At 41.9% G+C, this 21,689-nt stretch overlaps 1 protein-coding gene across 2 annotated transcripts in view; it reads left to right on the top strand.

Annotated features, from left to right (window-relative positions):
* wdr27 (WD repeat domain 27) overlaps positions 1-21,689 on the top strand; it is a 561,812-nt gene that overhangs the window by 232,214 nt on the left and 307,909 nt on the right. For both annotated transcript variants that reach the window (XM_073051837.1, XM_073051836.1), the window contains exon 23: positions 14,377-14,479. In XM_073051837.1, the coding sequence (XP_072907938.1) occupies positions 14,377-14,479 (103 nt within the window). The remainder of the gene's footprint in view (positions 1-14,376; positions 14,480-21,689) is intronic.

Genomic DNA, 21,689 nt, shown 5'->3' with positions numbered 1-21,689 from the left:
GTAGGTGGGACTAGGTGAGATTAAGAGTTCGGCACGGACTAGGAGGGCCGGAATGGCCTGTTTCCGTGCTGTGATTGTTATATGGTTATATGATTATATGGTATTATTTATCTTTTTGTTGTATTTGCACAGTGTGTTGTCTTTGCACATTGCACATTGGTTGCTTGTCCATCCTGTTGGGTGTGGTCTTTCACTGAATCCTTTATGATTCTTGGATTTACTGAGTATTCCCGCAAGAAAATGTATCTCCGGGTTGTATATGGTGACATATCCAGTGTTGTGCAAAAGTCTTGGCTATATAGTACTCTGAAAGTGTTGATCCATAGCTGTCCAGAGATCCAAATGCCAATAGAATTTTCCAAATCATTACCAAGCACACATTACAGTTAAGCCTTTCCTAACCTCAGGACAACCAGAAGTATTAAAATTGCTTTAAAATATACCAGAGGAGTCCCTTGAACATGCTACACTCTTCAATAAGATCATGTCTGATCTGATCTTGGCTTTACTTCTGCTGTTCTCTGTAATCATTGATTCCCTCAGACTTCCTTTGCACATTGGCTGTTTGTCATTTTTTTGTTTATGTATAATTTTTGTAATTTTTATTGTATTTCTTTATTTTCCTGTAAAGCCTGTGAGTAAGTGAATCTCAAGGTAGTATATGGTAGCATATACATACTTTGATTTTGTCTTTGACTAAAAATTAAACTCAGCCTTGGGAATATGCAGTGACTCAGCATCACAGATTTTTGGCAGTAGAAAATTCCAAATGCATTGAGAACAATTTTCAATTCATCTCTCTCTTAAATGTGCAACCCCTTATTACAAAATAAGGCAAGGTTATTAGAACTCAAAAGAAGCCCTTTTGGCCTGTTGTGCCCATGTTGGCTCCCAGCAGATCAATCTCATCCCATCAACTACATTCTCTTGGTATTTTCCTGTAGCCCTGCAACTTATTCTCTTTCATAGACCCATTAGTTCTTTATGTCTCATACTGTATCTATACTGAGTCTGTATTTGGAATGTAAATAATTCAGCAGTAGGGCAGCATGGTTGTGTAGTGGCTAGTGTCACACTTTTCAGCACTAATGATCAGAATTTTGGGGTTCAATTCCTATAAGGAGTTTGTACATTCTCCCCTTGACCATGTGGTTTTCCTCCACGTGCTCCCATTTCCTCCCACATTCGAAAAAGAGGTGCAGTTAGGTTTGGTAAGTTGTGAGTATGCTATGTTGGAACCAGAAGCATGGTGACACTTGCGGGCTGCCCACAGCATATCCTTCGACCGTGTTGGTCATTGACGCAAATGAAACACTTCACTGTATGCATTAGTGTTTGATGTGCATGCGATAAATAAAGCTAACCTCTGTCTTGAAACCTATCTGGTCAATGGGGAGAGCAACACCTGAGGTCAGGATTGAAGTCTGGGTGAAGACATCAGTGCTAACTACCATATCAAGTCATCCACTAAGCCCATTGTTTTAAATTCCCCTGTAAATTATAATAAATATATATCAAAATTTAATGTGCACATAGAGAACAAAAATGGGAATATGCCATAGATCAAGTATAGATCTCCTGGGAGATCAATATCAGAATCAGGTTTGTTATCACCTGCAGCTGATGTGAAATTTGTTAACCTAACAGCAGCAGTTTAATGCATTACATAACATAGAAAAAAACAATAATAAATAAAATAAAAATAATAATAAATAAGTAAGTAAATCAATTACAGTATAAGTATATTGAATAGATTAAAAATCATGCAAAAAACAGAAATAATATATTTTTTAAAATGAGGTAGTGTCCAGGGGTTCAATGTCCACTTAGGAATCAGATGGCAGAGGGAAAGAAGCTGTTTCTGAATCACTGAACATGTGCCCTCAGGCTTCTGTACTTCCTACTTGGTTGTAACAATGAGAAAAGGGCATGCCCTGGGTGTTGAAGGTCCTTAATAATGGACGTTGCCTTTCTGAGACACCTCTCCTTGAAGATTTCCTGGGTACTTTGTAGGCTAGTACCCAAAATGGAGTTGACTAAATTTACAACCTTCTGCAGCTTCTTTCGGTCCTGTCCAGTAGCCCTTCCATACCAGACAGTGATGTAGCCTATCAGAATGCTCTCCACAATACATCTATAGAAGTTTTTGAGTGTATTTGTTGACATACCAAATCTCTTCAAACTCCTAATAAAGTATAGTCACTGTCTTGCCTTCTTTATAACTGCATCGATATGTTGAGACCAGGTTAGATCCTCAGAGATCGTGATACCCAGGAACTTGAAACTCTTCACTCATTCCACTTCTGATCCCTTTAAGAAGATTGGTATGTGTTGCTTCGTCTTACCCTTTCCGGAAGTCCACAATCAGCTCTTTCGTCTTACTGACATTGAGTGCCAGGTTGTTGCTGTGGCACCACTGCATTAGTTGACATATCTCACTCCTGTACGCCCACTTGTCACCACATGAGATTCTACCAACAATGATTGTATTGTCTACACTTCCCTGAGGTGCACCAGTGTTGATCGTCAGCGAAGAGGAGATGTTATCAGCAATCCGCACAGATTGTGGTCTTCCAGTTAGGAAGTCGAGAATCCAGTTGCAGAAGGAGGTACAGAGGCCCAGGTTTTGCAACTTCTCAATCAGGATATTTGTCTCATCCATCAATTAGAGAATATGTTGTATTTCTTCTATTCTTGACAATTTCCAGCCTATAAACTGGCACCAACTACATAAATGATAAATACTTAAATCTTCTGTGTCTTCAAAATTTTTTCAGAATAATGTTTTACAAAGGAATGAAATAACTTCTTAATAACAACTGGACACCAGTTAATTTCATTATATTCTTTGCTCAACTCTGCACTGTTTTTGTTTTAAACAAGTTGAAATAGAGCTAAAAGTACAAGACAGTTGTTAAGTTCTGACAAAGCAACTTAAATTTGGTGATTGTTGTTACAGTTTTGGAAAAACTAAACTCTTCTCAGCCAGCTTTCCTCTGGGTAGGCTTGGCGAGAGATCATCAAGTTAATGCAGCATTGTTCGGAAACAATGACTTGTTTTCCTTTTACCAGTTTTGTGGGTTCTTGCTGTGTGTCATTGCTTGCAAATTTCAAAGAAAGAACAAATTTCTTTTGAAGCTGTTGGTTGTGGTTCAAATGAATTTGTCATTCTCGGAAGGATAGTGTTCGCAGAATGCGATTTGGTGGCTGTTATGTTTGAAGATCTGCTATTTTTGCATGAGATTGTGAGCAGTTTAATAGGTTAAATATGATTGTTAATAAATTATATGTAGTTTTAATATGCCATCCAAAATGAATAATTTCAAAAGTTTTGTATGGTGCCATTAGTGAAGAAAATTTCAGAGTATGTACTTGGAGAGAGGGAAAAATGGAATAAAAAGCAGACATTGCATGATACTTTAGGGCAGATTGACCTTCCAGTTATGTAATCTGGATTAAATGCAGGCTAGACTGATGTGATGAAATTCTCCTCTGTTTGCTTGAACTAAGTGGTTTTGTTTGGGAAGGTGTAATCCATGGATCTGATAGTAATTGATGGTTGTTTTTGGAGAAGCCACAGAAGGCTTTGTAGAAAATATAATGTACTGGGATAGGAAATAAGAACAGAATCAAGGCTGGTTTGCTCTGTTTCTGACCATGCTGGACCTAGTCGGGGAGTATTTGACCGGTGTTCTCTGTTTCTGACCATGCTGGACATAGTCGGGGAGTATTTGACCGGTGTTCTCTGTTTCTGACCATGCTGGACATAGTCGTAGAGTATTTGACCGGTGTTCTCTGTTTCTGACCATGCTGGACCTAGTCGGGGAGAAATTAACCAATTTACTCTGTTTCTGACCATGCTGGACCTAGTCGGGGAGTAATTGACCCGTTCGCTTTGTTTCTGACCATGCTGGACCTAGTCGGGGAGTATTTGACCGGTGTTCTCTGTTTCTGACCATGCTGGACTTAGTCAGGGAGTATTTGAACGGTGTTCTCTGTTTCTGACCATGCTGGACTTAGTCAGGGAGTATTTGACCGGTGTTCTCTGTTTCTGACCATGCTGGACCTAGTCGGGGAGTATTTGACCGGTGTTCTCTGTTTCTGACCATGCTGGACTTAGTCGGGGAGTATTTGACCGGTGTTCCCTGTTTCTGACCATGCTGGACCTAGTCGGGGAGTAATTAACCAATTTACTCTGTTTCTGACCATGCTGGACCTAGTCGGGGAGTAATTGACCCGTTCGCTTTGTTTCTGACCATGCTGGACCTAGTCGGGGAGTATTTGACCGGTGTTCTCTGTTTCTGACCATGCTGGACCGAGTCGGGGAGTAATTGACCCGTTCGCTTTGTTTCTGACCATGCTGGACCTAGTCGTGGAGTAATTAACCAATTTACTCTGTTTCTGACCATGCTGGACCTAGTCGGGTAGTATTTGACCGGTGTTCTCTGTTTCTGACCATGCTGGACCTAGTCGGGGAGTATTTAACCAATTTACTCTGTTTCTGACCATGCTGGACCTAGTCGGGGAGTATTTGACCGGTGTTCTCTGTTTCTGACCATGCTGGACCTAGTCGGGGAGTATTTGACCGGTGTTCTCTGTTTCTGACCATGCTGGACCTAGTCGGGGAGTATTTGACCGGTGTTCTCTGTTTCTGACCATGCTGGACCTAGACGGGGAGTATTTGACCGGTGTTCTCTGTTTCTGACCATGCTGGACCTAGTCGGGGAGTATTTGACCGGTGTTCTCTGTTTCTGACCATGCTGGACCTAGTCGGGGAGTATTTGACCGGTGTTCTCTGTTTCTGACCATGCTGGACCTAGTCGGGGAGTATTTGACCGGTGTTCTCTGTTTCTGACCATGCTGGACCTAGTCGGGGAGTATTTGACCGGTGTTCTCTGTTTCTGACCATGCTGGACCTAGTCGGGGAGTATTTGACCGGTGTTCTCTGTTTCTGACCATGCTGGACCTAGTCGGGGAGTATTTGACCGGTGTTCTCTGTTTCTGACCATGCTGGACCTAGTCGGGGAGTATTTGACCGGTGTTCTCTGTTTCTGACCATGCTGGACCTAGTCGGGGAGTATTTGACCGGTGTTCTCTGTTTCTGACCATGCTGGACCTAGTCGTGGAGTAATTAACCAATTTACTCTGTTTCTGACCATGCTGGACCTAGTCGGGGAGTATTTGACCGGTGTTCTCTGTTTCTGACCATGCTGGACCTAGTCGGGGAGTATTTGACCGGTGTTCTCTGTTTCTGACCATGTTGGACCTAGTCGGGGTGTATTTGACCAGTGTTCTCTGTTTCTGACCATGCTGGAACTAGTCGGGGAGTATTTGACCGGTGTTCTCTGTTTCTGACCATGCTGGACCTAGTCGGGGAGTAATTAACCAATTTACTCTGTTTCTGACCATGCTGGACCTAGTCGGGGAGTATTTGACCGGTGTTCTCTGTTTCTGACCATGCTGGACCGAGTCGGGGAGTATTTGACCGGTGTTCTCTGTTTCTGACCATGCTGGACCTAGTCGGGGAGTAATTAACCAATTTACTCTGTTTCTGACCATGCTGGACCTAGTCGGGGAGTATTTGACCGGTGTTCTCTGTTTCTGACCATGCTGGACCGAGTCGGGGAGTATTTGACCGGTGTTCTCTGTTTCTGACCATGCTGGACCTAGTCGGGGAGTATTTGACCGGTGTTCTCTGTTTCTGACCATGCTGGACCTAGTCGGGGAGTATTTGACCGGTGTTCTCTGTTTCTGACCATGCTGGACCTAGTCGGGGAGTATTTGACCGGTGTGCTCTGTTTCTGACCATGCTGGACCTAGTCGGGGAGTATTTGACCAGTTTGCTCTGTTTCTGACCATGCTGGACCTAGTCGGGGAGTATTTGACCAGTTTGCTCGGTTTCTGACCATGCTGGACCTAGTCGGGGAGTATTTGACCAGTTTGCTCTGTTTCTGACCTTGCTGGACCTAGTCGGGGAGTATTTGACTGGTGTTCTCTTTTTCTGACCATGCTGGACCTAGTCGGGGAGTAATTAACCAATTTACTCTGTTTCTGACCATGCTGGACCTAGTCGGGGAGTAATTGACCCGTTAGCTTTGTTTCTGACCATGCTGGACCTAGTCGGGGAGTATTTGACCGGTGTTCTCTGTTTCTGACCATGCTGGACCTAGTCAGGGAGTATTTGACCGGTGTTCTCTGTTTCTGACCATGCTGGACCTAGTCGGGGAGTATTTGACCAGTTTGCTCTGTTTCTGACCTTGCTGGACCTAGTCGGGGAGTATTTGACCGGTGTTCTCTGTTTCTGACCATGCTGGACCTAGTCGGGGAGTATTTGACCAGTTTGCTCTGTTTCTGACCATGCTGGACCTAGTCGGGGAGTATTTGACCGGTGTTCTCTGTTTCTGACCATGCTGGACCTAGTCGGGGAGTATTTGACCGGTGTTCTCTGTTTCTGACCATACTGGACCTAGTCGGGGAGTATTTGACCAGTTTGCTCTGTTTCTGACCATACTGGACCTAGTCGGGGAGTATTTGACCGGTGTTCTCTGTTTCTGACCATGCTGTCCTAGTCGGGGAGTATTTGACCAGTTTTCTCTGTTTCTGACCATGCTGGACGTAGCTGTGGAGTAATTGACTCGTTCGCTTTGTTTCTGACCATGCTGGACCTAGTCGGCGAGTATTTGACCTTGGGTGCTGAAAGCATGGAGAGTTCCGTTCCCTCTATATTCTGATCTAACTGAGCTCAAGTATTTGTGATGGTAGTATTTTTGAACATCCTGACAGTGGCATGAAAGATTGCCAAAGCATTGCACATCTCTCTTTATGCATTGTCATTGGATATCAAGATCTCAGGCCATCTGTAGCCATGCCTGCCACTTCATAGTATTGCTTGCTTCACATCTCTATGTACGAAGGCAAAATCTATTGAGGATAGACATGTAGTAGTCACATTTCAGTGAAATAACACCTTTCATCATATTATTCAGAAGTAGGCATTCATGTAGTGAGAATCCTTATTGCTTTTAATTTGAATTCAAATTTAGTGTATCAAATGGAAAGATTATCTTATGCTCATTATGACCTGATTTGACTGGCCTGTACCTATCTTCTAATCATCTTAAGCTCAAGCCATCAATCCTTTTAACAATATCCAGGTAGCAGTCAGGAGGAAGAACATAAATACTTACTGGCCATCCCATTGCATTGTTAATTTAGTTTAGAATGATAACAGGATGCAAATGAGATTTACCCAAAGAAGTGCCTAAGCAGTCATCTTTGTGTTTACCCTATCTTCTCTTAAAACATTGAATTCAGCTGATCTCCAGCAGATCAGGATCATCGCTCAGTAAACAAGAGCCCATGCTACAATTTTTGTCCTGGCCAAGGTGTAGCATTGCTTAGCCCTCTCAATCAAGATTATGTGAAGCCATGGGAGCAGGTGGAGGATGGTCGTATGAACAGCTGGTGCATATCACAAGTCCTGACACCAGGCAGACAATCTCTGAAGAGTATTTATAATGGCTGGGGTCACCAATCTTGTAAAGACACTGCACAGAAGAAGGCAATGGCAAAATTTGCCAAGAACAAACATGGTCATGGAACGACCTGCAAATGAATGCTGTCTCACCTTATATTTAGTACCAGCATCTGTACTTTGTGGGTTCGGTTGTTGACATGATCCTTCTCTATCCAGTGCTAATGAATCAAAATCAAGTTTATTGTCATTGGACTGTACAGGTGCACAACCAAATGAAACAATGTTCCTTCAGACCATACTACACCACCAACACATGCATCACATACAGCACATAATCTAAAATATTATACTTTAGGTAAGTTAATAAAAATATAATTGAAAATTCGTGTAGCACGGGTGAATGGTAAAGAGCTCGTTGAGGAAGTGATGAGACCTTGGTGGTAGCACAGACTGAAGGAAGAAGCTATTACCCAGTCTGGTAGTCCTAGTCCTGATGCTCCTGTGCCAGCTCCTTGATAGTAGTGGTTAAAGAGATTGTGGGATCATTGGGAGGGAATCCTCAACAATGCTTTGGGCCTTTGTCTGCAACACTCCTGAGAAATGTCAAATAGTGGGGAGAGAGAGCCCAGCGATCCTCTCAGTGGTTTTACAGTCCTCTGTGGGGGTGCAGTCTGATGCCTTTCAGCTTCCATATCACACAATAATACCAGACAGGACACTTTCGATGGTGCTATTGTAGATAGTTGTTAGAACATTGACGAGCCCTGTACTCCTGAATCTCATCAGTGTAGAAGCTACTGTTCCTCCTTGACTAGTGAGGAGGTGTTGTGGGTCCAGATTAGATCATCCATTATGTGCTCACTGAGAGCACTGGATACAGTAGTACCCTAACAGTCTTGCAGGTGAAGTGTCACCACATTGGAAATGATTGTTGGGGCCCTGAATGGGGGTGAGGGAGGAGGTATAGGGCAGGTGTAACACTTCTTCTGTTAAGTTCTAGGAGGAAGATCAATAGGGAGGGATGAGTGTACTAGGAAGACATGTAGGGAATGATTCCTCTGGAAAACCTTGGTTGACTATCACCTTGTAGGATAAACACTTTAAACCCTTGATGTTGTTAAATCAGCCATTTTATTAGTGATGTTCTAAATAACTACCCCATTGCCTGACCAAAGTTTACACAACCGAATATCCAAATATAGCATCTGTTTATTACATTAAAGACAGCCCTGCCTTTGCATTGAGAATACATTTTGGCAGATAGACTGATATGACAGATGTCTCCAGAACCACAGTCAACCGTAGCACTGGGTGGGGATCTCTGTCACTTATGACTCATAGTAAACACAGATTTTATTTATTGGACATAAATTATTTTTTAAATTGGTATTCTATTGTAGTATTTCCAATTTTAAAGTCAATGAAAGGATTGGAAGAAGTTGTAATGTTGCCGTCATGATATGGGAATGTGAATTTTTCTTCTGCAAAATTCTGCCTACACCATTTGTATCAATGGTCTTGAACTTCTTAATACAGCAATGCTATCATTTCAAATTATTATATCATTAATGTGGAATGCAGTATGCAACAGAGTGTAAAATGGTGACTTCATATTCATTGTTTTAAGATATAAAAACTGTATTCATCCTCATTCGGACGTCAGTTTAATACAGTGTAAGATTTCTGGTCAGATTTTAACCCTCCATATATTAACATAAAATTTGAATTTAAATTGTTTATAAAGGTTATCAGATATCCTGAGGTCATGATAGATGAAATGGGAATCGAACAGAGAACAGTATGCACAGGATGTTGTGCCAAACTAATTAAACTAGTGATTAAATGCTTAACTAATCCCTTCTGCCTACGCAATGTCCATATCCTTCTATTCTCTGCGGATTCATGTGCCTATCTAAATGCCTCGATTGTATTTGCCTCCACCACTACCCTTGGAAGTGCATTCCAGGCACCCACTACAGTCTGTGTTTATTAAAAAAAACATGTGCCCCACACATCTCCTTTGACCTTAAATGCATGTCCTCTGGTATTAGGCGTTTCAGCTCTGAAGAAAGTATACTGGGTGTTTATTCTATTTCTCCCTCTCATAGTCCTATAAACATGTATCAGGTCTCTTCCTTCGCTTCCCCCAATCTAGAGAAAACAAGCCAAGTTCATCCAATCTCTCCTTATAGCTCATAACATCTAATCCAGGCCCCATCATGGTAAACATCCTGAATCCTCTCAAGTCTTCACATCCTTCCTATGGTGTGAATTCAATGATAGGTAGCATGAATAATAGCATGAAAGAGATTAATTCTATGTATTAATTTATATATATATATCCAGTCTCAGCCATTTATGATTTGTACTGGTACTAATTTCTTGCCAGATGGTCCTAGTTCCCCAACAATTGGCACAGACCTTTTTAATCCAGGGAATGTCTGAGCAGGCATGACTTTTCTTGCTCTTTTCTCTCTGATCTGGAGATTTATGTGGGCAGATGTAGTGTAAGTGTGACGGGTCCAGCCCAAGACCTCTATTGGGCTGCCACCACTGGGACCTGAAACCTAGACTCCTGTGCTGCGGAGACCGGACAGTTCCTGGTGTCGGTCTCTGAAGTTCCTGGTATAGTGAGACATTGACTCACTAATCCACCTGACAAGGGTGTACAGCAGAGACATCGAAATGTCATTTGGGCTGGAAAATGCAGCCGGATGGTAGTGAAAAGAGCAAACTCATCAAGACTGAAGGAGTGGAGTTACCAGAAGGCCACATACCAGATGTACAGGACAGCTACAAATACTTGTGTAACATCCATGAGCGTGTCAGGAAGATGGCCCCTAGGGACGACCTGCTAGCAGAATATCTCAGAGAACCTTGGATATGGAAATGGAAGTGGGTGAAGCAGAGCCAAAGGCCATGGCAGGACAAGCCACTACACAGGATGTGCCATTACCAGATATTATTAGTGGTGGCTGACATAAGAAAGTTCTACCAATGGCTGGAAATGGCAGGTCTGGGCGACAGCACAGAGGTGCTGCTTATGGCTGCACAAGAACAGGTGCTGAGCACACGAGCAATAGAAGCAGGGTCTGTCACACCAGGCAAGACCCAAGATGCAGACTGTGCAGGGAATCCACTGAAACCATCCAACACACAGTCACAGGGTGCAAGATGCAGGCAGGGACAGCATACACTAAATGGTACAACCAAGTTGCAGGAATTGTGTCAGGAATATCTGCACTGAGTATAGATTGGACACTCCTAAGGTCAAATGGGAAACACCTGAGAAGGTAGTGGAGAATTACAGAGCTAAGATCCTGTGGGACTTCCAAATACAGACTGATAAGCAGGTACTGGTCAACCAACCAGACATAGTAATACTGAACGAGGAACAGAAGAAAGCAATAGCAATAGATATGGCAATCCTGAATGACAGCAACATTAGGAGGAAAGAATATGAGAAGCTGGAGAAATATCAGGGTTTGAAAGAGCAGATAGAAAGGATGTGGAACATTAAAGCCAGAGGAACCACATCTGAGATCTTGGTCCAGAAGAGCGCACTACTAGCAACAGCAAGGATCTTACACCGAACCCTCAAACTCCCAGGCCTCTGGAAGAGGACTTGAGATTGAGGGAAAAATACAAATAAACACCACCCATAAGGGGTAAGAAGAAGGAAAATATATATACACAGTGCCTACAAAAAGAATTCAGCCCCGTTTAATGTTTTCATGTTTTATTATTTTACAACATTTAATCACAGTAGATTTAATTTGGCTTTTTTGACACTGATCAACAGCAAAAAGACACTTTGTGACAAATTGAAGACAGATCTCTACAAAATGATCTAAATTAATTACAAATATAAAATAATTATAAATCTAAAACACAAAATTGATTTTCATAAGTATTCAGCCCCTTTAATATGACAAACCAAATTATCGCTGGTGCAGTCAATTGGTTTTAGAGGGTACATAGTTAAATGAGAATCACTGTGTGCAGTTGAGGTGTTTCAGTTGATTGTAGTAAAAATACACTTGTATCTGGAAGGTCCAACTGCTGGGGAGTCAGTATCCTGCAAAAACTACACCACAAAGACAAAAGAACACTTGTCAACAATCAAGAAATAGAAAGAATATGGCACAGCTGTAAATCTGCCTAGAACAGGCCACCCTCAAAAATTGAGCGACCATGCAAGAAGGGGACTAGTGAGGGAGGCCACCAAGAGACCTATGACAACTCTGGAGGAGTTACAAGTGTCACTGGCTGAGATGGAGAGACTGCACATACAACAACTGTTGTCTGGGTGCTTCACCAGTCGCAAATTTATGGGAGAGTGGCAAAGAGAAAGCTACCGTTTGGGAAAAAAATCTTACATGAAGTCTCAGTTAGAGTTTGCCAAAAAGCACGTGGCAGACTTTGAAGTCAGCTGGAAGAAGGTTCTATGGTCTGATGAAACCAAAATTGAACTTTTTGGTTGTCAGACTGAACGCTATGTTCAGCATAAGCCAAACACCGCACATCATCAAAAACACACCATCCCTACTGTGAAGCATGGTGGTGGCTGCATCATGCTGTGGGGATGCTTCACTACAGCCCTCCCTGGAAAGCTTGTGAAGGTAGAGGGTAAAATGAATGCAGAAAAATATAGGGAAATCCTGGAGGAAAACCTGATGCAGTCTGCAAGAGAACTGCAACTTGGGAGATTTGTTTTCTAGCAAGACAATGGCCCTAGGATATAGCCAAAGCTACAAGGAATGGCTTAACAACAAAGTTAATGTCCTGGAGTGGCCAAGTCAGAGTCCAGACCTTAATCCAATTGAGAATTTGTGGCTGGACTTGAAAAGAGTTGTTCACTCATGATCCCCATGCAATCTGACAGAGCTTGAGCAGTTTTGTAAAGAAGAATGGGGAAAAATTGCAGTGTTTAGATGTGCAAAGCTGATAGAGACCTACCCACAGCGACTCAAGGCTGTAATTGCTGCCAAAGGTGCATCCACTAAATACTGACTTGAAGGTGGTGAGTAATTATGCAATCAATTATTTTGTGTTTAATGATTGTAATAAATTTAGACCAATTTGTAGAAATTTGTTTTCACTTTGCCACAAAGAGTCTTTTCTGTTGATCAGTGTCAAGAAAACCAAATTAAATCCACTGTGATTTAATGTTGTTAAACAATAAAACATGAAAACTTCCAAGAGGGTGGGTGAGTACTTTTGATAGGCACTGTATCTAATTAAGACAAACAGACAGTCAGACATATTTTATTGATCCCGAGGGAAATTGGGTTTTGTTACAGTCGCACCAACCAAGAATAGTATAGAAATATAGCAATATAAAACCATAAATAATTAAATAATAAAAGGTAAGTTATGCCAAATGGAAATAAGTCCAGGACCAGCCGATTGGCTCAGGGTGTCTGACACTCCGAGGGAGGAGTTGTAAAGTTTGATGGCCAAAGGCAGGAATGACTTACTATGAATCTCAGTGTTGCATCTCGGTGGAATGAGTCTCTGGCTGAATGTACTCCTGTGCCTAACCAGTACATTATGGGGTGGATGGGAGTCATTGTCCAAGATGGCATGCAACTTGGACAGCATCCTCTTTTCAGACACCACCGTCAGAGAGTCCAGTTCCACCCCCACAACATCACTGGCCTTACGAATGAGTTTGTTGATTCTGTTGGTGTCTGCTACCCCTCAGCCTGCTGCCCCAGCACACAACAGCAAACATGATAGCACTGGCCACCACAGACTCGTAGAACATCCTCAGCATTGTCCGGCAGATCACCTTTCGAAGCTGTCCTTGATACTGGGGAGGCTAGTGCCTATGATGAAGCTGGCTGTGTTTATAACTTTCTGTAACTTTTTCTGAAACTGTGCTATGGCCCTGCCATACCAGGCAATTACTTTTAATTTTCTATAATGTTCATTAAAATGGGTGCTTTTTGAAACTAAAACAGAATGTAAGATAACAGCCTGACAGATTTAGATTAGTTTACATCAAGGTGTGATGAAATTCCTTGCTTTGTGTGAAGGTCACAGTGTAAATGGTGTATTTGGTTGTAATAACTACGGTGATATATACAGCGACAAGTGCAAAAATAATGGAAAGGTGCAAAGTACAGTTGTAAAGACTGAGGCAATGCAAAAGAAATGCTGAAAGGTCCTAACAGAAAAGTTAGAATTAAGGGTTCCAGAATGTGGCAACGCCACTGTCAAGGGGATTTGAAAAGTGATTGGTTCAGAAGTGTGATTACAATGGGGAAGAAACTGTTCTTGAGTCTGGTCACATGAGAATTAATAACAAATACCTTCAGTGAGACCAGAGCTATAACCAAGTGCCTCTACAATCAAGTTCAAAAGGCTATGTAATATTAATCAAATACTTCTGCTTCAATGGTAGGGTCTGGCCAACTTGTTGAACAGTACAGTATTGCACATTTTCCTCACAGCCACCTCTGTTTTACAAAAATCAGCTCATTTAATCTTGCTTCACTGTTGACATTATCCAGTCCTGGTCTATCTTCCTAAAATTCCTCTATAGCCTCTGCGTTGTAATATTCTGCTGAGCTTGCTTTATGAAGGCATCCAGGGATGGGTTGGGTAAAGCTGTTTTAAAGCTGTGTCTTGCTGAACAGGTGCCCCAGATGCCAGGTAGCCTCGAATGAGCCTGTGGTTGAGCTGCTGTGAGCAGGATGCTATAGAAACTGCAGGCACTTTTGTTTCAAAGGATTTGAAAAGAATTCCAGAGGGATTAAAGCTTGCACGATTGTAAATCTAGTATTTAGCTAGGTGGTAGTTTGTATGTCTGTTTGCTTTAAAAGAGCAGCACAGATTGGTCCTGTGTCTATATGAAAATAATTCTTTGAACTCACAATGTGATGTTCCTTTAGAGCTGTGCGCCGATATGAAGGACACCTCAACCGTTGCCAACACTGTGGCATTGCCCTGAGTCCCTGTGGGAGATTTTTAGCTACAGGATCTGAAGATAAATGTGTAAGTATACTTTTTGAATTGAAGATGAATGCTTTACCTCGTAATCTTTTAGCAAAATACAGACTACAATCGTGTGAGCTATTGATTCTGAGAGAAACCAAGCAGATCACAAAGAAAATTAAATTTATATAATCTTCTAAGTAATGAAGCACGTAGAATTTGTTTTATATATAGAAGTTTCTTCTCCCCAGGCAGTTAATCTGATCAACCATTTTACTTAGTCATCCCACCACTCCCCTTATCTAAACCCATGTCACTGCAAAGTAATGTAAACACTTTAAAGCACGTTTACATTGTAAATGAATGCTGATATTTATGTATTTATGTACATTTCATTTAATCTGGAATTTAACCTCTAACTTTAGTTTTATATAATTCTTTATAATTATTGAACATTGTTATTTTTTTGTTGCATATCACAACCTGACCAACATACTGCAGCAAATTCCCAGTTAACGTAAATGTATATGGTGAATAAAGGTGATCTGTCATCAAAATGTATCAGCAACAATTTCTATAATTTAAATAAAAATAGCTAGTCGAAAGGCTCATGGTGTTAATACTAAATGTGCTGAATGGCCCACTTTGCTGCCATTAATTCACAAATCCCTGGAGCAGTTTTTACTGGGACATGATTCAAAGCACCAATGCTAGGCAGGTGGAAGTGCCGGGGGGATAAAGGGCAATCTTAATCACGGCCTGTTTTCTAGAGGTCAGACTGTACTGAATTGCTGGACAAAGTAGGAGATTGTAGAAGCATCGTGAATGAACGAGAACTGTCACCAGGCATCACTAAATCATGGCTGAAAGATTATAGCTGGGAGCTTAATGACCAAGGTTGCACATTGTATTGAAAGGATAGGCAGGAAGGTAGATGGGGTAGTGTTGCTTTGTTAGTTAAAAAATTAATTGAATCATTAGAAAGAGGTGACATAGAGTCAGAAGGTGTTGAATCATTGTGGGTACAGCTAAGGAACAGTAAAGTTAAAAAAACCCTGACATCAGTTGTATACAGACACCTCCCCCCCCCCCCCAAACAGTAGTAAGAACGTGACCTACAAATTGCAACAGGAGATAGAAAATGCATGTCAAGAGGACAATGTTACAAGAGTCATGGGGGATTTCAGTATGCAGGAAAATCAAGTTGGTGCTGGATTCCAGAGGGGGAATTTCTAGACTGCCTACGAGATGGCTTTTTGAGCAGCTTGTGCTTGAGCCCACTAGAGGATCAGCTATTCTGGATTGGGCATTGTGCAATGAACCAGAATTGATTAATGAGCTTAAGGTAAAAGAACCATTAGGGGAAAATGATCACAATATAATCAAATTCACCCTGAAATTTAAGAAGGAGAGACTATAGTCAGGTGTATCTGTATTTCAGTGGAATAAAAAAAGAATTACAGAACAACTGAAAGAGGAGTTGGCCAGAAATGATTGGAAAAGAACACTGGCAGGGATGACAGCAGAGCTGCAATGGCTGGAATTTCTAGAAGCAATTTGGAAGGCACAGGATGTATACATCCCTAGGAAAACGGAGTTTTATAAAGGAAAGATGATATAACCATGGCTAACAAGAGAAGTTAAAGCCAAAAAGAGGGCATATAATAGAGCAAAAAATAAAGGGAAGTTGGAGTATTGGGAAGCTTTTAAAAACCAACAGAAGGCAACTAAAAAAGTCTAAAAAGGTAAAGATGGAATATGAAAAGCTATCTAACCAAAGGTATTAAAGAGGATAGCAAACGTTTCTTCGGATACATAAAGTTTAAAAGACAGTTGAGACTGGATATTGGACCGTTGAAAAATGATGCTGGAGGGGTGGTATTGGGGGAGAAGAAAATGGCAGATGAACTGAATAAATATTTTGCATCAGTCGTCACTGTGGAAGACACTAGCAGTATGGTGGAAGTTCCAGGTGTCGGAGCACGAAGTGTGTGAAATTACCATAACATGTATCTCCACTCTTCAGGAAGGGAGAGAGGCAGAACAAAAGGAAATTGTAGGTCAGTTAGTGGTTGGGCAGTGTTGGAGTCGATTGTTAAGGATGAGGTCTCAGGGTACTTGGAGGCACAGGATAAAATAGGCCATAGTCAGCATGGTTTCTTCAAGGGAAAATCAGGCCTGACAAATCTGTTGGAATTCTTTGAAGTAACAAGCAGGTTAGACAAAAGAGAATCTGTTGATGTTGCTGACCTGGATTTGCAGAAGGCCTTTGACAAGGTGCCACACACAAGGCTGCTTAACAAGTTACAAGCCCACTGTATTACAGGAAAGATTCTAGCATGGATAAAGCAGTGGCTGATTGGCAGGAGGCAAAGAGTAGGAATAAAGGGAGCCTTTTCTGCCTGGTTGCTGGTGAATATCGCTGTTCCACAGGCTTCTGTGTTGGGACCAATTTGATGGCTTTGTTGCAAAGTTTGCGAACACTATGAAGATAGATTGAAGAGCAGGTAGTTTTGAGGAAGTAGAGAGCTACAGAAGGACTTGGACAAATTAGGAGAATAGGCAAAGAAATGGCAGATGGTATACAATGTCAGGAAGTATATAATAATGCACTTTGATAGAAGAAATGAAAGGGTTGACTATTTTCTAAATGGAGAGAAAATACAAAAGACTGAGGTGCAAAGGAGCTTTGGAGTCTTTGTGCAGGATTCCTTAAAGGTTAATTTGCAGGTTAAGTCTGTGGTGTGGAAGGTGACTGCAATGTTAGCATTCATTTCAAGAGGACAAGAATATAAAGCAAGGATGTAATGTTGAGACTGGTGAGGCCTTACTTGGAGTATTGAGAGCAGGTTTGGGCCCCTAATCTTAGAAAGGATGTGCTGAAAATGGAGAGGGTTCAAAAGAGATTCACAAAAATGATTCCAGGATTGAATGGCTTGTCATGAAGAGCGTTTGATGGCTCTGGGCCTGTTTCCACTAGAATTCAGAAGAATGAGGCGTGTCCTCATTGAACCTATCGAATGGTGAAAAACCTTGATACAGTGGATGTGGAGAGGATGTTTCCTATGGTGGGAGAGTCTAAAACCAGAGAACATAGCCTCAAAATAGAAGACTGTCCTTTTAGAACAAAGATGAGGAGGAATTTCTTTAGCCAGAGGGTGGTGAATCTGTGGAATTCTTTGTCACAGGCAGCTGTGGAGGCCAAGTCTTCATGTATATTTAAGGCATAGGTTGATAGTGTCTTGATTGGTCAGGACATGAAGGAATATGGGGAGAAGGCAGGAGATTGGGGCTGAGAGGAAAATTGAATCAGCCATGATGAAATGGCAGAGTAGATTAAATGGGCCAAATGGCCAAATTCTGCTCCTATCTCTTGTGGTCTAAATGTTGGGAATATTATCAATGATCAAATATGCAAGTCAATTCACAAACCTAATTAATCATCAGTTAGCATGTTTATTATCACTGACATATGCCATAAAATAAATAGATGATGAGATAGTGTTCGCAAGTTCAGATATCTGATGGTGGAAGGGTCAGCTGTTCCAAAGACATCGCTTGGCCTCTTTGTGATTGCACCAGTATGTTGGGTTCAAGATAGGTTCTCTGAACTACTGACAAATAGGAACTTGTAGCTGCTTATCCTTTCCTTAACTAACACATGCACTCAATGAGGACTGTTGTCTGTTCTCCCAACTTCTTCTCTCTGAAATCTATGTTCAAATCCTTCGTCTTGCTGATGTTGAGTGCAACGTTGTTGCGTCATCACTTAAGCAGCTTATCTATCTCACTTCTCTACAACATCATTGGCATCTCAGATTCTGCCAACAATGTTGGTATTGCCAGCGAAAGTTTTCGATGGCATTTGAGTTGTGCCCAGCCTCACAGTCTTGAGTGTAGAGACAGTAGCGCAGTAGGCTAAGCACACATCCTTGAGGTGCACTTGAGTTGATTGTTGGTGAGGAGGAGATTTTATTACCGATGTGCACTGATTGCAGTCTTCCAATAAAACATAGAAACATAGAACATTGAATGCAGAATGCAGGCCCTTCAGCCCACAGCGCTGTGCCGAACGTGCATTTACTTTAGAAATTACAAAGGGCTACCCATAGCCCTCTATTTTTCTAAGCTCCATGTACCTATCTTGGAGTCTCTTAAAAGACCCTATTGTATCTGCCTCCACCACTGTCACCGGTAGCCCATTCCACACACTCACCACTCTCTGCATAAAAAGTCACTCCTGACATCTCCTCTGTACTTATTTCCAAGCACCCCTAAATTGTGCCCTCTTGTGTTAGCCATTTCAGCCCTGGGAAAAAAGCCTCTGACTATCCACACAATCAATGCCTCTTTTCATCTTATACACCACTATCAGGTCATCTCTCATCCTCTGTTGCTCCAAGGAGAAAAGACTTAGTTCACTCAACCTAATCTCATAAGGCATGCTCCCCAATCCAGGCAACATCCTTGTAAATCTCCTCTGCACTCTTTCTAAAGTTTCCACATCCTTCCTATAGTGAGGTGACCAGAACTGAGCACAGTACTCCAAGTGGGGTCTGACCAGGGACCTATATAGCTGTAACATTACCTCTCGGCTCTTAAACTCAATCCCACAGCTGATGAAGGCCAATGCACCATATGTGTTCTTAACCACAGAGTCACCATGCGCTCCAGCTTTGAGTGTCCTGTGGAGTCAGACCACAAGATCCCTCTGATCCTCCACACTGCCAAGAGTCTTACCATCAATACTATATTCTACCATCACATTTGACCTCCCAAAATGAACCTCCTCACACTTATCTGGGTTGATCTCCATCTGCCACTTCTCAACCCAGTTTTGCATCCTATCAATGTCCCGCTGTAACCTCTAATAGCCCTCCACACTATCCACAACACCCCTAACCTTTGTGTCATCAGCAAACTTACTAACCCATCCCTCCACTTCCTCATCCAGGTCATTTATAAAAATCACGAAGAGTAGGGGTCCCAGAACAGTTGCCTGAGGCACACCATTGGTCACCGACCTCCATGCAGAATATGACCCATCTACAACCACTCTTTGCCTTCTCTAAGCAAGATAATTCTGGATCCACAAAGCAATTTCCCCTTGGATCCCATGCCTCTGTACTTTCTCAATAAGCCTTGCATAGATTATCAAATGCCTTGCTGAAATCCATGTACACTACATCTACTGCTCTTCCTTCATCCAAGTGTTTAGTCACATCCTCAAAAAATTCAATCAGGCTCGTAAGGCGCAATCTGCCTTGGACAAAGCCATGCTGACTATTCCTACTCATATTATGCCTCTCCAAATGTTCATAAATCCTGTCCCTCAGAATCTTTTCCATCAACTTACCAACCACTGAAGTAAGACCCATTGGTCTATAATTTCCTGGGCTATCTTTACTCCCTTTCCTGAATAAGGGAACAACATCTGCAACCCACCAATCCTCCAGAACCTCTCCCATCTCTATTGATGATGCAAAGATCATTGCCAGAGGCTCAGCAATCTCCTCCCTCGCCTCCCACAGGAGCCTGGTGTACATCTCATCCAGTCCCAGAGACTTATCCAACTTGATGCTTTCCAAAAGCTCCAGCACATCCTCTTTCTTAATGTCTATATGCTCAAGCTTTTCAATCTGCTGTAAGTTATCCCTATAATCGCCAAGATCCTTTTCCGTAGTGAATACTGAAGCAAAGTATTAATTAAGTATCTCTGCTATCTCCTCTGGTTCCTTACACACTTTTCCACTGTCACACTTGATTGGTCCTATTCTCTCACGTCTTATCATCTTGCTCTTCACGTATCTGTAGAATGCCTTGAGGTTTTCCTTAATCCTGCTTGCCAAGGCCTTCTCACGGTCCCTTCTGGCTCTCCTAATTTCATTCTTAAGCTCCTTCCTGCCCGTCTTATAATGTTCCAGATCTCTATCATTACCTTGTTTTTTGAACCTTTTGTAAGCTTTTCTTCTTGACTAGATTTTCAACAACCTTTGTACACCATAGTTCCTATACCCTTCCACCCATCCCTGTCTGTCTCACTGGAATGTACCTATACAGAACGCCAAACAAATATCCCCTGAACATTTGCCACATTTCTGCCATACATTTCCCTGAAAATGTCTGTTCCCGGTTTTTGCTTCCAAGTTAGTGCCTGATAGCTTCATATTTCCCTTTACTCCAATTAAATGCTTTCCTAACTTGTCTGTTCCTATCCCTCTCCAATGCTATGGTAAAGGAGATAGAATTATGATCACTATCTCCAAAATGCTCTCCCACTGAGAGACCTGACACCTGACCAGGTTCATTTCCCAATACCAGATCAAGAACAGCTTTTCCTCTTGTAGGCTTACCTACATATTGTGTCAAGAAACCTTCCTGAACACACCTAACAACCTCTACCCATCTAAACCCCTCGCTCTAGGGACATGCCAAACGATATTTGGGAAATTAAAATTTCCCACCACAACAACCCTGTTATTATTACATCTTTCCAGAATCTGTCTCCCTATCTTCTCCTTGATGTCCCTGTTACTATTGGGTGGTCTATAAAAAAGCACCCAGTGAAGATATTGGCCCCCTCCTGTTCCTAACTTCCATCCACAGAGACTCAGTAGACAATCCCTCCATGACTTCATCCATGACATTATCTCTGATCAGCAATGCCATGCTCCCACCTCTTTTGCCTCCCGCCCTGTCCTTTCTGAAACATCTGAAGCCCATCCTGCCCTGAACTATCCAAGTCTCTGTAATGACCAGAGCATCTTAGCTCCAAGTACTGATCAACTCTCTCTCATCCACTTTGTTCATGATTCTTCTTGCATTAAAATAGGCACATCTCAAACCATCGGTCTGAGTGCATCTCTTCTCTATCAACTGACTATCTTTTCTCTTGCACTGTCTCCAAGTTTTCTCTATTTGTGAGCCAACTGCCCCTTCCTCTGCATCTTCAGTTCAATTCCCACCTCCCAGCAATTCTAGTTTAAATTCTCCTGAATAGATGAGGAAGATGAGTATTTAGTTGCAGACGGAAGTACAGCCTGATATAATGGTAAGAGTTATATTTAAGAAGTTTCTATCTCTATGGTGACATATGTGTACTTTAATAATAAATTTGCTTTGAAATTTACTCTTATTTCTTGCATCTAGTGATGAATCAAATAGTTATCCTTATCTTCAAATGCACTGAGAAAACAGCACAGCCAAAAATTGGGTACAAAGCTGTCACAGAATGCATTTCAAAGAATAGCACAAATTGTACTGCAAGGTC

Source organism: Hemitrygon akajei, chromosome 7 (assembly GCF_048418815.1).
Source record: "Hemitrygon akajei chromosome 7, sHemAka1.3, whole genome shotgun sequence".
NCBI classification, from domain to species: domain Eukaryota; kingdom Metazoa; phylum Chordata; class Chondrichthyes; order Myliobatiformes; family Dasyatidae; genus Hemitrygon; species Hemitrygon akajei.
The sequence above is the reverse complement of the archived record's forward strand: the minus strand, read 5'-3'. Positions and strand labels throughout refer to the sequence as shown.